This window comes from Erinaceus europaeus, unplaced genomic scaffold (genome assembly GCF_950295315.1).
Source record: "Erinaceus europaeus unplaced genomic scaffold, mEriEur2.1 scaffold_1101, whole genome shotgun sequence".
NCBI classification, from domain to species: domain Eukaryota; kingdom Metazoa; phylum Chordata; class Mammalia; order Eulipotyphla; family Erinaceidae; genus Erinaceus; species Erinaceus europaeus.
The window spans coordinates 1-14,507 of record NW_026648024.1 but is presented as its reverse complement, the minus strand read 5'-3'; the positions used below and the strand labels follow the sequence as shown (position 1 = coordinate 14,507).

Below are 14,507 nucleotides of genomic sequence, written 5' to 3'. Positions count from 1 at the left end.
TTCTCTCCCTCTCTGTCTTCCTCTTCTCTCTCCATTTCTCTCTGTCCTATCTAACAACAATGACATCAATAATATCTACAACAATAAAACAACAAGGGCAACAAAAGAGAATAGATAAATTTTTTTTAAAAAAACTTTGACATTATTCTAAGGGGAGGAGGTTAGAGGGTTCAGACTCAGTAAACCCCAGACACAGACTCAGATCCAGTACCGACATCCTGACAGTGTATCTTTCTGCTATTGGCCAGAGTAAGGGAGGCGATTAATAAAAGACAAGATCTGGATTCTGAAAGAATAGAGCAGCTCTGAAAAACATCTCAAGCAGAGGGTTAAGTCTGGGCCACTGAATTTTCGACAGTCAGTTGCACACCCTTCACATTTTGCTTTCCGTATTTCACCACGAACACCGCCTCCGCCTCAGTTTCATGAAGAAGATGAGGAGAAGCCCTGAGGAGGAGAAAGGGTCCCATAATCTTACCAGGAACCACGGTGGGTGGAAGACTATTTCTCAGAGCGAGACATGCCTGGACAAATGCGGATTGGAGAGGCAGCAGCCAAGAGGGACATTGCGTGGGGTGCCGCGCATAGGGGTTTTACGGTAGCGCTGCGGGGCGGCCCCTCCCTCGTGCGCAGGCGCAGAGCCGTTGCCCGCTGGGCGGTTGCCAGCAGTTTGCAAGACCCAGGTGGCCCCGGGCAGGAAGGTGGTAGGGAGCCTTCGCCCTGCCTGCAGCCCGGCGTCCGCCCCCCGCAGCGCCCTCGGTGAGTCCACTCCCTGCGGGAGCGGCCTAGGGCGTTGGGGAGGGAGCTGGGGTCACCTCCCGGGGGAAAGGAGGCCCCAGGGAGCAGGTGCAGGACCCCCGGGGAAACTGAGGCCTCAGGGAAGAAGGTGCAGGATCCCCGGGGAAACTGAGGCCCCAGGGAGCAGGTGCAGGATCCCCGGGGAAACTGAGGCCCCAGGGAAGAAGGTACAGGACCCCCGGGGAAACTGAGGCCCCAGGGAGCAGGTGCAAGACCCCCGGGGAAACTGAGGCCTCAGGGAAGAAGGTGCAGGATCCCCAAGGAAACTGAGGCCCCAGGGAGCAGGTGCAGGATCCCCGGGGAAACTGAGGCCCCCAGGGAGCAGGTGCAGGACCCCCAGGGAAACTGAGGCCCCAGGGAGCAGGTGCAGGAGCCCCGGGGAAACGGAGGCCCCAGAGAAGAAGGTGCAGGACCCTCGGGGGCACTGAGGCCCCAGGGAAGAAGGTGCAGGATCCCCGGGGAAACTGAGGCCTCAGGGAAGAAGGTGCAGGATCCCCGGGGAAACTGAGGCCCCAGGGAGCAGGTGCAGGATCCCCGGGGAAACTGAGGCCCCAGGGAAGAAGGTGCAGGATCCCCGGGGGCACTGAGGCCCCAGGGAGCAGGTGCAGGATCCCCGGGGAAACTGAGGCCCCAGGGAAGAAGGTGCAGGATCCCCGGGGAAACTGAGGCCCCAGGGAGCAGGTACAGGATCCCCCGAGGAAACTGAGGCCCCAGGGAGCAGGTGCAGGACCCGGGGGAAACTGAGGCCTGGTGGCAGCCTTGCTAGGGTTGGAGGGGCTTTCCACCCCACGTGGTGCCCCAGCCCGCACGAGGGCTGGAGGACCAGGCCCTTTCCCAGTCCTCAGCCTTCCCTGCAAAGGGCAGCACCTCCTCCCTCGCGGGGCCGGTGGGTGCCATGGGCTGACTGCGGCCGCCCCCAGGACACGCCATGAACCCGCTGGTGCTCGTGGTGCACGGCGGCGGCGCCAGCAGCATCTCCCGGGAGCGGCGGGAGCGGGTGCGCCAGGGCGTGCTGCGCGCAGCGGCCTTGGGCTACCGCATCCTGCGGGCGGGCGGGAGCGCGCTGGACGCGGTGGAGGGCGCGGTGGCGGCGCTGGAGGACGACCCCGAGTTCAATGCAGGTGGGTACGGAAGGGGTGGAAGGTGCTCAGTCCCCTTGGGGGGGGGGGGTTCAAGGGAACAGGGTGTTAGGTTTGCTTTTTTTTTTCTTTTTTTTTCTCATTTTTTTAAAAAAAATCTTTATTTGTTGGATAGAGACAGAAATTGAGAGGGAAGGGGGTGATAGAGACTGAGAGAGACAGACACCTGAAGCACTGCTTCACCACTTGTGAAACTTTCCCCCTGGGGACCAGGGGCTCGAACCTGGGTCCTTGCACACTGTAACATGTGCGCTCAACAAAGTATGCCACCACCTGGCCCCTAGGTTTGCGATTTCCCTATCTTCCTTTGTTAAGTTAGGAGGTAGGTTTCCTGCAGAAGTGAAATTAGAAAAGAACGCTGGGGACAGGTTCCCGAAGGCCGTGGAGAAGTTCTCAGAGGGCCCCTCGATGTGCACGACTTCTTCTTTTTAATTATTTATTTATTTATCTTAATGAGAGCTACACAGAAAGAGAGAGAGGGAACAGAGCACTGCTCAGCTCTGGCTTATGGTGATGCTGGGGATTGAACCTGGAACCTTGGAGCCTAAGGCATGAAAGTCTCTTTGCATAACCTTTTTTCTTTTGTGCTTTTTATTTTATTAATGATTTAATATTGATTTACAAAATGAACGAGGTAACAGGGATATAATTCCACAAAAGGTACACACTGTGGGAGGAGTTTGGACAAGGTAACCATACCTGGTGCTCCCAGCTGGCCAATAGGAAGCTGGCCCAGGTGTGACGTGTGTAAGAGTTTAAGAGAAGTGTTATGGATAGGTCAGATGAATGGTGAAACCGTGTTCACTGTATTTATTATACACCCTATGAAAGTTGGGAAGCTACTCTGTGCCCTAATCCAGCTTTCTAGTCCTATTCTCAACTCCAGCACCATTTTCCCAGCCAATATGTTTAGTCCACCTTCATGTTAGCTGTCAAACTCAGGCAAAAATTATGAACACTGTGGATCCTTGGAACACACCTAAAATAGACTTCCTAGCTTCTTTCTACCCTGAGGTCCCTAATTTTCATCTGCTCTATTCCTGCTTTTTGGTACCTGTTTATTAGAATGTTTTGCAGCAAACTGAGAAGTTTTGCACATGTACCAACAACTTTATTTATTGGAAACTGTCAATCCCCTCAGTAAAAAATTTAAAAACCCTTTTAAAAAAAACAAAAAAAAAAACCTTTACGCTCCCCCCCCCCATCTTTGTGCCAAAGGTGAATAAAGAGTTGTCACCTTTTGATCTGGCTGGCCCGGCAGGTGTCCCCTCTCTCCCTCACTGCTCCATGCACGTCCCTCCCGAAGCTGCAGGCCTTCTCAGAATACAGAGGATATACAAGTAGCTGTGCTCAGCTGCTAGAACCTCCAAACAAACTCTCAAGAGTATCCATCTTTCACCTGTTGACCAAGTTGCCTTATGAACTTTAACTGGGCAGGGGGTTTGTGCTAGTAACAGTGACACAAAGAGACTGTCCTGCCTGAGGCTTAGAGGTCCCACCTGGGTTCAACCTCTAGTTAAAGTTGAAATAATTCACCCTTTTGTCTTCAACCTGCTTCTCACAATTCACTTATGGAAAGAAGGGGTTGGTGGTGGTGGTTTAGTTGGTTGGTTGGCTGACTTATTGGTTGTTTCACGTCTTTGCACAGAGACTATGAGTGAACCCATTTGGGAAATTTGACACCTGTGTAACCACCCCACAGCCTCAAACACTCAACAGACACCAGAGTACCAGTTACTTCTAGTGGTACTGGGAACTAAACCTTTAGTGCCTCTGCATGGTTATGCAAAAGGTTGCATAACCACTATGCTATCTCCCCAGTCCTGATAGAATCTTCTTTTCTAAGTGTGTGTGCATTTATTCATTTATTGGATAGAAATAGAAAAATTGAGAAGGGAAAGGAGAGAGAGAGAGAGAGAGAGAGAGAGAGAGAACTGCAGCACTGATTCATCAATTAAAGCATCCCCCCTCCCTCACCCCCACAGGTGAAGACCCGGGACTTGAAAGTCCGGTCTAATGTGTGCACTCAAGTGAGTGCACCACCACCCAGCCCTCTGGTAACATTTTCAAGAATTTTACATGCCCTAGTGAAATATGGAAATGTACCTTGTGATAACAAAAGTCCTGTAAATCAACATTTCCTCAACAGTGATGTTGGAGTCGAAAAAATTAAAATGCAAACACTTTTATCTTAATATAGATGACTGTTTAAAATGTTAGCATTTCATTGGGTTACTATAGCATAGGGTACGTGTACTAAACGGCGGCAGGGCTATAGGAGAAGGGAGAGAACGTGGGAATCTTCTAAGATTCCTACCCTCCAAATGAAGTGTTAGCAATAGGTGAAGGCAAGCGGTAGATTCGTCACTTTTTGCACATTACAGATTCTGTATGTCAAATATGAAACTAAAAGAACTCTGTATCTATGTCCGTGGGGGATACTAGTTAACAGTTTTATTTTTATTATTATTATTTTTTTTTTGCCTCCAGGGTTATTGCTGGCTCTCAGTGCCTGCACCATGAGTCCACGGCTCTTAGAGGCCATTTTTTTCTCCCTTTTGTTGCCCTTGTTGTTGTAGCCTTGTTGTGGTTATTATTGTTGATGTCGTTCGTTGTTGGATAGGACAGAGAAATGAAGAGAGGGGGAGAGAAAGACAGACACCTGCAGACCTGCTTCACCGCCTGTGACGCGACTCCCCTGCAGGTGGGGAGCCGGGGGCTCGAACCGGGATCCTTACGCCGGTCCTTGCGCTTTGTACCACGTGCACTTAACCCGCTGCGCTACCGCCCGACCCCCAACAATTTTATTTTCTTTTATGATACCTGCCTGCTTTTTTTGCTGTCTGAGTAATGTGTTTTGTATGATGGATTAAAAAGTGTTTCCTGATTTTCTAGTGTGAATGCAGTTGGTATTATTTCTTTGTAAATGCTTGGTAGAATTTTCCAGTGAAGCTAGAATATCTTGTTTTTGTTTGTTTTGTTGGAGTTTTTTAGTTTAAATTTTAGCATTAATATATTTGTGTGTTATTTATTGGATAGAGACAGAGAAATCAAGAGAGAAGGGGAGATAGATATTGAGAGAGAGAGAGAGAGAGAGAGAGAGAGACCTGCAGTTCTGCTTCTGTCTGAGTCCAAGCATACAGCGATGTGTGCTCTCAACCATGTATGCCAACCCCCAGACTGTTATTTCATTTTTTATAATTCATTTTTACTAGTGATTTGATACTGGATTACCAAAATATAAGATTTCAAAGATGTAGTATTTATTTTAATGGGGAGGGGGAGAGACCAGAACACTGTTCGGCTCAGGTTCGTGGTGATGCTCGGGATTGAACCTCAGACCCCAGTCTCAGGCATCAAAGTCTTTCGCGGGACCATTGCACTGCCTCCCCAGCCCTTGTTCTGTTGGAGCATTTATCCAGAGTGGTGTTTTTTCCTCTTTAATAAATAAATAAAAATAAAAATCTTTGGGGGTCGGGCTGTCGGTAGTGCAACGGCTTAAGCGCACACGGCACAAAGCGCAAGGACCGGGTAAGGATCCGGGTTTGAGGCCCAGGCTCCCCACCTGCAGGGGAGTCGCTTCACAGGCGGTGAAGCCGGTCTGCAGGTGTCTATCTTTCTCTCCCCCCTCTCTGTCTTCCCCTCCTCTCTCCATTTCTCTGTCCTATCCAACAACAATGACATCAGTGACAACAATAATGATAACCACAACAATGATAAAACAACGGGGGCAACAAAAGGGGGGGAAATAGCCTCCAGGAGCAGTGGATTCATAACACAGGCACCAAGCCCCAGCAATAACCTTGAAGGCAAAAAAAAAAAAAAAAAAAAAACTTTTTTAAAATCCAGGTTAATAGTTTCTTTAACAAGTTATCTGTTTGTTATTTAAGTGAATTTGTCAATATTTGTTTCAAGGATGTATCTATTTTGTATCAGTTGTTGAATGTAAGGGGAGAAGAGTTAATTTTCAGTATTTATTATTATTTTATTATAAATAGAAATGTCCCCTTTTCAGTCTTGCTGTTACGATTTGTGCCCTTTTTTTTTTTTTTCCAGATAAGACTAGTTATATTTGCGTCAAGTGTATTATTTGTTTCAAAAACCTAGATTTTGCTTTGGGCTGTTTATTTTACTTATTTCTTTTGCTCTTTTCTGCTCTGGATTTCATTGACTTCTTTCTCTTTTTTTTTTTTATTGTTGGAGTTGTTATTGTTGTCGTCGTTGTTGGATAGGACAGAGAAATGGAGAGAGGAGGGGGAGAGAAAAACAGACACCTGCAGACGTGCTTCACCGCTTGTGAAGCGACTTCCCTGCAGGTGGGGAGCCAGAGTCTTGAACCGGGATCCTTACATCGGTCCCTGCACTTTGTGCCACCTGCGCTTAACCCGCTGCGCTACTTCCCGACTCCTCTGATTTCTTTATTATCCCCTTTCTTCAGCTTGCTTCCAGAATCATTTACTGTTCTCTTGGGTCATGAATTTGAGACTGTTCCTTTCCATGCAAGCATTTACAGCATTGCACTCATTCACAAGCACTCATTAATTTCATCTTACAGTGGAGGGTAGATAGCATAATGGTTATGCAAAAAGACTCTTATGCCTAAATCTCCAAAGTCCCAGGTTCAGTCCCCCACACCACCATAAGCCAGAGCTGAGCAGTGCCCTGGTAAAAATAATAATAATAATAATAAATAAAAATAAGTAAATTTTAAAAATGTCATCTCATACTGTCTTTCCTTTTTCATTGTATTTATAACTTATTCAGTCATTTCCCTTGTGATGCCGTTCGTGGGTTTTCCACACAATTTATCTGTTCACTGATTTTTCATTTGATGATCTTATGATCAAAAGTTGTACTTTGTTGGATTAACATTCTTTCACTTCTGGAAGTTTGGTTCTTGGTCCAGAATATGGTCTGACTTTGGTAGGTAAATCACCCACTTACACTTCCTTTTTTTTTTTTTTTAAGAATATACTCTACTTTATGGGATGGAAAATTCTATAAACCTCAGTCCCTTCAAGTTTGTTGATAATATTTAGATATTGTTTCCCTTGCTTTTCTCTTCTTTCTGGTAAGTCACTGTGGCAGAGGATTGGTCTCTCACTTTAATTGTGGGCTTGTCTGTCTCACCTTTGAGTCCTGTCAGCTGTTACTTCACATGTTTTGAAACTGTCGTTAGTACAGAGATTGTTGTCTAATGAATAAATTGACACCTTTATCATTCCTAACATTCATTTTAATTAATGTTCCTTATTCTGAAGTACACTTGACCTAACATGCCATGTATCTGCTTATTAGTATCTATTCCAGCTTCTGCTGAATTCATTTTAACAGGGTATTTCTTTGTCCTTATTTTACTTTTAGTCTATTTGTGTCCTTAAGAGAGTTTCTTCCGGGAGTCGGGCGGTAGTGCAGTGGGTTAAGTGCTTGAGGTGCAAAGTGCAAGGACTGAAGTAAAGATCCCGGTTCAAGGCCCCCGGCTCCTCGCCTACAGGGGAGTCACTTCACAGGCGGTGAAGTAGGTCTGCCGGTGTCTTTCTTTCTTTCCCCCCTGTCTTCCCCTTCTCTCTGTCCTATCCAACAATGATAACATCAATAACAACAACAATAACTAAAAAACAAGGGCAACAAAGAGGAGAAATAAATAAATATAAAAAAAGAGTTTCTTATAATTGTGTCATACCTTTTAAGTCAATTTGGCAGTCTCAGACCAAGAAGATAACACACCTGTAGCACACTAGACTTACAAGCCTGAGGTCCCAACAGTCCCAGCTTCAATTCCTGACAGCACTGCTTAGCAGAACTAGGCAATACCCTGGTCTTTCTGTCTCTCTCTCTCAAATATTAAAAAACAGTTTGACAGTCTCTGCCTTTGAAGTGTTTAGACTTTACCCTTAATGGGATTGCTAATACCCTTGGTATAAATCTCTCATCTTGCTGTTTCCTGTCTGTCCAATCTTTTGTTTGTCAGTCTGTTTCTTCTTTGTCTTCTTCTGGTTTGTTCTGGAATAACTAGATGTTCCATGTCCCCTCCTTTGTCGGCCTAGTAGCTACACATCTCTTTCAAGGGGTCTTTCCGGGTCTAGAGTGCACAGCCCTCACTGTACAGGGCCTCCTCGAGTTCAGAGCACTCCACCCATCTGTGAGAACCCAGTCACCACAGACTCCCCTTGTCCTGTAACTGGCATATATTCCCCTTCTGTGCGTGCTAAAAATGACTATAGAAATACTATTATTATAGAAAATAATGATCTTAGTATTTTCCTGCAAATGTTTACATTTTAAAGAGATTATAAAAGCAAATGGAAGAGTATTTTTGTTTATCCCCACATCAGCCATTTTAAGTGGATCCCAGCCAATCATCTGCTTTTACTTTCCTTCTGTCTGAAATACTTTTAACATTTCATATACTGCACATCTGCTATTGACTCATTCATTCAGCTTTTGTATGTCTTGTTGTTTATGTTATGTCATGTCATGTCATGTTATGTTATGTTTTTAGAGACAGAATCAGAGGGAGAGAGAGAGAGAGAGCACAGCACCCACCTTTCCTTCCCTGTAATAGGAGCCTGGCTTGAACCTCATTGTGCACAAAACAAAGCAGTGCCCTACCCCAGCAAGCTAGCTCACAAGCCCTCTGTTTTTATGTGTTTGTAAATTCTTTTTCTTTTTTTTTTTTTTTCTTCCTGTACTTGAAAGATACCACCCTTCAGTAGAGAATTCCGGCTGGACAGTTTTGCGGTTTCCCAGATCTTAAAGCGGTCGTCCCACTATGCCCTGCTGGCCTGGTTTTCTTGCTGCCATCCTTTGTTGTCCTCCACCTAGCGGCTCTTTCTCTGGGTCACTTCGAGATTTTTCTCTTTCCCATTAGCGCTGAGGCGTTTGAGCACAGTGTGCCCGGCTATAGTCTCCTTTGTGTGTGCCTAGAGTTTATTGAGCTGTTCCGATCTGCGAAGTTATAGTATTCATCAAATCTGACAAAGAAAATGTTGCTTTCTTCAATGTTTTCAGTATCGTTTTACTAGAGGGGTTAGTGGTATACAGCACAGTTATTGAACACAGGCACGGTTTCTCCCCTCTCCGACTTTGGCCCTTTTCCATCATCATGTGCCAGGACCCAACACCCCTCCACCCACCATCCACCCCCCTTCTCCAGTGCCCTTTGCTCTGGTGAAACACACCCAGCCCGGTCCTAGTTTTGCTGTGTTTTCCCTCTCTGTCCCTCCTACTTAAAGTTCTACCTGTTGTTGACATCATCCCATATTCTTCCTTCTCTTTCTGGCTGATCTCACTTAACACGATTCCTTCAAGCTCCATCCAAGATAAGGTGAAGAAGGTGAACTCATTATTTTTAATAGCTGAGTAGTTGTTGGACACCTACGTTGCATCCGTGTTTGGACAATTACAAATTTTGCCGCTATGAACATATATATGTCGTGGGTGTGTTTGTTTGCATTGGATGGATCACCAGGAGAGAAGTCGCTGGGTCATAGCACAGGCCGTTTTCTGGAATTCTGAGCGTTTCCTTGGCTGCTCTTCACAGGGTATGGGCCAGCTTCCATTTGTTCCTATCAGCAGCATTCTCTTGCTGCTGCTGCTTCTTTTTTTTTTTTTTAAAAATATTTATTTATTTATTTATTTATTTATTCCCTTTTGTTGCCCTTGTTGTTTTAGTCGTTGTTGTTGGATAGGACAACGAGAAATGGAAAGAAGAGGGGAAGACAGAGAGGGGGAGAGACAGACAGACACCTGCAGACCTGCTTCACGACTTGTGAAGCGACTCCCCTGCAGGTGGGGAGCCGGGGGCTCAAACCGGGATCCTTACATGGGTCCTTGCGCTTTGTGCCACCTGTGCTTAACCTGCTGCGCTACCACCCAACTCTCACTCTTGCTTCTTCTTTTGAGGATGCCGGTACACACATACTGTGCCGCTTGACACGGTCCCTGAATTCAGTGATATTCTCTTGTTCGTTTCCAGTCTTTCGCGTCTCTGTTTAAAGTAGTTTGTGCCGTGCTTCAAGTTCACTGATGTTTGCTGCTGCCGTGTCTCGCTGTCACTTTGATGGCCCCCAGTGTGTTCTTCGTTTCAGACTTCCCCATCTCTAGAAGTTCTGGTTAGGTTCTTCTACTACTTTCCTTGAAGTTCTGGTGCGCATGCTCTCGAGTTACAGTAGCTGTTTTAAATAACATCCTGGTCTACTGCTTTCTGTCATATAGTTCCTGGGTCTGTTACTATTGAGGTTTGTTTTTTTGTTTTGTTTTTTATCAGAGCACTGCTCAGCTGTGCTTTATGGTGGTACAGGGGGATTGAACCTGGGACTGTGGAGCCTCAGGCATGAAAGTCCGTTTGCATAACCATTATACTATCTGCCCTTGCCTTATTGTTGATTTTTTTCCCCCCTCACTATGGTTCATATTTTCCCATTGCTTTGTGCACTTGGTAATTTCTTACTGGATATCAGACATGAATTTTACCTTGTCTGGTATTAGTTATAAAGTCCTCTAAATATTCCTAAACTTTGTTTTTTATCCATTTTACAAGTGAGGAAATAGAGGTACCCAGGACACAGTGAAGTCAAGAATAGTTTGGTGCACAGGCAGAGAGCTGGAGAAAGTCGAGTGGAGTGTGTGTGAGGTGCAGCAGTGATGGAGAACCAGGTAATTCTCTAAGTGTAGTCAAGGAGTGAAGACGGAGGAAAAATAAGAGGCCAGATCAGCAAGGCCTTCGTACAGGTCACAGAAGGCCAAGTCAGGTGTGTGTTTAAAAAAAAAGTGGGAGTCGGCGGTAGCGCAGTGGGTTAAGCGCAAGGACCGGTGTAAGGATCCCGGTTCGAGCCCCCGGCTCCCCACCTGCAGGGAGGTCGCTTCACAGGCGGTGAAGCAGGTCTGCAGGTATCTTATCTTCCTCTCCCCCTCTCTGTCTTCCCCTCCTCTCTCCATTTCTCTCTATCCTTTCCAACAATGATGACATCAATAACAACAACAATAATAACTATAACAATAAAAAACAAGGGCAACAAAAGGGAATAAATAGAATAAATAAATATAAAAAAAAAAGAAAGAAAAATCATATATCTGTGACCATGGAGAATGACTGCAATTTCTTCTCTTTTTTTTTCTTTTTTTTTATATTTATTTTATTTATTTTTTCCCTTTTGTTGCCCTTATTGTTTTATTGTTGTAGTTATTATTGTTGTTGTTGTTGTTGTTGGATAGGACGGAGAGAAATGGAGAGAGGGAGGGGAAGACTGAGAGGAGGAGAGAAAGATAGACACCTGCAGACCTGCTTCACCGCCTGCGAAGCGACTCCCCTGCAGGTGGGGAGCCAGGGTTCGAACTGGGATCCTTATGCCAGTCTTGTGTTTTGCGCCACCTGCGCTTAGCCCGCTGTACTATAGCCTGACTCCCGACTGCAATTTCTAATGGAGGGAATGAGGACACAGAGCTCTGGTGGTGGAAACCGTGAAATTATACCCCTGTTATCTTATAAGTTTGTACATCAATAACAACAACAATTATAACTACAACAAGAAAAAGAGCAACAAAAGGGAAATAAATTTGAAAAATTAAAGAAATGTGTGGTGGCAACGAAGCAGAGGCTGAATTAAAGTAGACGGCGTAGAGGATACGCTGGGGCTATTGGTGAATCCTTAATGCGTGCTTTTCTTCCTCCCTAACCCCCCCCCCCCTTGGGTTTTTAGGTTGTGGATCTGTCTTGAATGCAAATGGTGAAGTGGAAATGGATGCAAGTATCATGAGTGGGAAAGATCTGTCCTCAGGAGCCGTGTCTGCAGTCCGCTGTATAGCGAACCCCATTAAGCTTGCACGGCTTGTCATGGAAAAGGTGTGTGTGTGACTGAATCACCGTCTTTCCCTCCAGAACTATTAACTGCTGTGCTTCCGTGACCCAGAGGTACCGGGTGCCTGGGGCCCTGGGGACAATCCCCAGCCCCACCTCAAACGGCAGCAGGGCCTCTGAGGTGGGGCTGGCTGTCTTTCTCTCTCATGCTCACGTGTAAGCACTCATGCACATTCTTTTTTTTTTTTCTAAAATGAACAGGGAAGATTTGACTGTTGGAAAATACTTGAGATCACTGTTCTCCTGGAAGTCTACAAAAGAACAGATGCACTGTTATTTATGTTTCTCAAATAAGCTAGAATTTCAATTCTGTCCACCTAATTTGATTGGTTTTGTACTGTCTTCATGTATTCTCTTCAACTTTCTCTCAGCAATCAATCTGTTTTTAATAGTGTAAATGTAAAAAAAAAAGGATCAAGTTTGTTTATGAAAAAAATCATATAAGTCTCATTCTCAGTCATCTGGAGTTTTTTTTAATACAAGAGAATCAGGTTCTTGTCAACATTCAAGAAAGCAAGTCGATAAACATTTGCATATCTGAGCCTTTCTACCCAGAGAGAAGTAATTATTTCCACACAGTTGGAACAGTTAGAAAGACTGTGACTTTTTCAGAAAGCTAACTTCCTTCCTTCCTCCCTCCCTTCCTTTCCCTGGCTGAAGACGCCTCATTGTTTTCTGACTGGCCAAGGAGCAGCAAAGTTTGCAGCATCCATGGGGATTGCAGAAGTTCCGGAAGAGCAACTGGTAACAGAGAGAAACAGAAAACGTCTGGAAAAAGAGAAATATGCTCAAAAAGCATGCTGTCAAAAGTAAGTGCCCTCAATAGCTAATATTTCTGGGAGTTACTTGAGTGTGGAGGTTTGACAGATATCTGACGATATATAGATAACGTTTCTTAAGTCAGACACCACTTGGTAGTTTCATTTTTGTGCAAAATAATTCACACTCAGTGAAAAACACTGCTTTTATAATTCTTAACATTACTTTCATGCATTGCACATCTGGATAGTAGCTCACATTAGGCCAACAGACTTCCTCCTCCAACACAATTTAATAGACACATGTTTTGTGTAAACGTATTAATTATCCAGATGCTTCTTCACCTACTTGTGACCCTAAGACAACTTGACAGCCCCTCTTAGATCTAGAGTACCCTATGGGCTCGCACCAGCATACTCTGATAGTGCGGAGTAGTCAGTACAACTCTTATGTGTTGGAACTGTTCAGATGTTCTGCGTTATGGTGTTACAGATTTCAAAGTGCAAAATAAAAGCCCACTTACATCAAGTAAATTTTAAAACAGCCTAGAAACTTATAACAGAATATAGTCTAGTAACTCTGTGTACATTTTTTTTTAGATTTGTACTGTTTGACCAGAAGTATACCTTAGTATCACTACCAGGGAGCTTTCTTTTAAAAAAATTTTTTTAAAGTTTTATGTATTTATTTTTTATAGAAACAGAGAAAATTACAGGGAATGGGGAGGTAGAGAAGGAAAGAGATGAGAAACACCTGCAGCCCTGCTTCACCACTAGTGAAGCTTTCTCCCCATAGGTAGGGACCAGGGAGGTAACCCAGGAAACAAGGCTCTGTGGGACACCAAGGTCTCCTAGACTTGCCCAAAGATGGGACAATTCAATTAGACTCGTATCTGACCATGGGACAGGCCTCAGACATGTGGTAGAAAGAACTAAATACTTTTAAAGTGACTCGAAGTCAGACATGAAAAGATCAGCAAACCTCAGGGAATTTGCACCGTCTACAGTCACTTCATCTTATTTCTGCTGATAAGTTTGACAGATGCTTTAAAAACCTGAAGTCTGACTACTTTCACTTTTCTTTAAAATATATATATATTTTTATTAAGACTTTCTTTTTTTAATTTTTTAAATATTTATTCCCTTTCGTTGTCCTTGTTGTTTTATTATTGTAGTTATTATTGTTGGTGTTGTTATTGATGTCATCATTGTTGGATAGGACAGAAAGAAATGGAGAGAGGAAGGGAAGACAGAGAAGGGGAGAGAAAGACAGACACCTGCAGACCTGCTTCACCACCTGTGAAGCCACTCCCCTGCAGGTGGGGAGCCAGGGGCTCAAACCGGGATCCTTATGCCGGTCTGTGGGCTTTGCACCTCGTGCGCTTAACCCACTGCACTACCACCTGACTCCCTAAAAAATATATATGTATTTTTTTTCTCTTATGGGGGGGCAGTTAGTGGTTTACAGTCAACAGCAAATACAGTTTTCGGTACGCGTGTAATGTTTCTCTAATTCCCCACTTGGCTCCTCCTCTGCCATCATGCACTAGTCCCTGAGAACCCCCCACCCCCTGCCATCATGCACTAGTCCCTGAGAACCCCCACACCCCCACACCCCTGAGTACTCTGCTTTAGTGCAAAAACTATCTTTTATTTTTTTAAGTATAGAGAAACAAAAACTGTAAAATAGGCAAGAAAAACAGCTTTCCAATAAAATATAAGAAAATTGAAACAAGTAACCAGAAAGATTTGCCTAACTTAAAGAAGATTCCTGAACTCATGGTCTAGTCCTATGTCAAGGTGTAGTCTTTGAAAAGGTATTTTAAGCAATGTTGAATCATATGTGTGTATTTTAAACTTTATAATTTGCCAGGTACTTAATAGAAGAATTTATTATATTCTGCATAGAAATAAAGCAATACCTTGAGAGCACATCGGGTCAAATGCACACAC

At 44.6% G+C, this 14,507-nt stretch overlaps 1 protein-coding gene across 5 annotated transcripts; it reads left to right on the top strand.

Moving 5' to 3' along the window:
• Positions 1-606: 606 nt before the first annotated feature.
• LOC132532416 (isoaspartyl peptidase/L-asparaginase-like) lies at positions 607-12,697 on the top strand. Of its 5 annotated transcripts, none has more exons than XM_060184642.1 (4): positions 607-759; positions 1,719-1,919; positions 11,639-11,781; positions 12,457-12,635. In XM_060184642.1, the coding sequence occupies exons 2-4, from the start codon at positions 1,727-1,729 to the stop codon at positions 12,607-12,609; spliced, it is 489 nt and encodes a 162-aa protein (XP_060040625.1). In that variant the 5' UTR covers positions 607-759; positions 1,719-1,726; the 3' UTR covers positions 12,610-12,635. The 5 variants fall into 5 exon arrangements, with proteins under 5 accessions (XP_060040625.1, XP_060040621.1, XP_060040623.1 ...); XM_060184638.1 differs by having other exon boundaries at positions 651-1,162; positions 1,283-1,919; positions 12,457-12,697; XM_060184640.1 differs by lacking the exon at positions 607-759 and adding an exon at positions 1,243-1,361 and having other exon boundaries at positions 1,401-1,919; positions 12,457-12,697.
• The last annotated feature ends 1,810 nt before the right edge of the window (positions 12,698-14,507 follow it).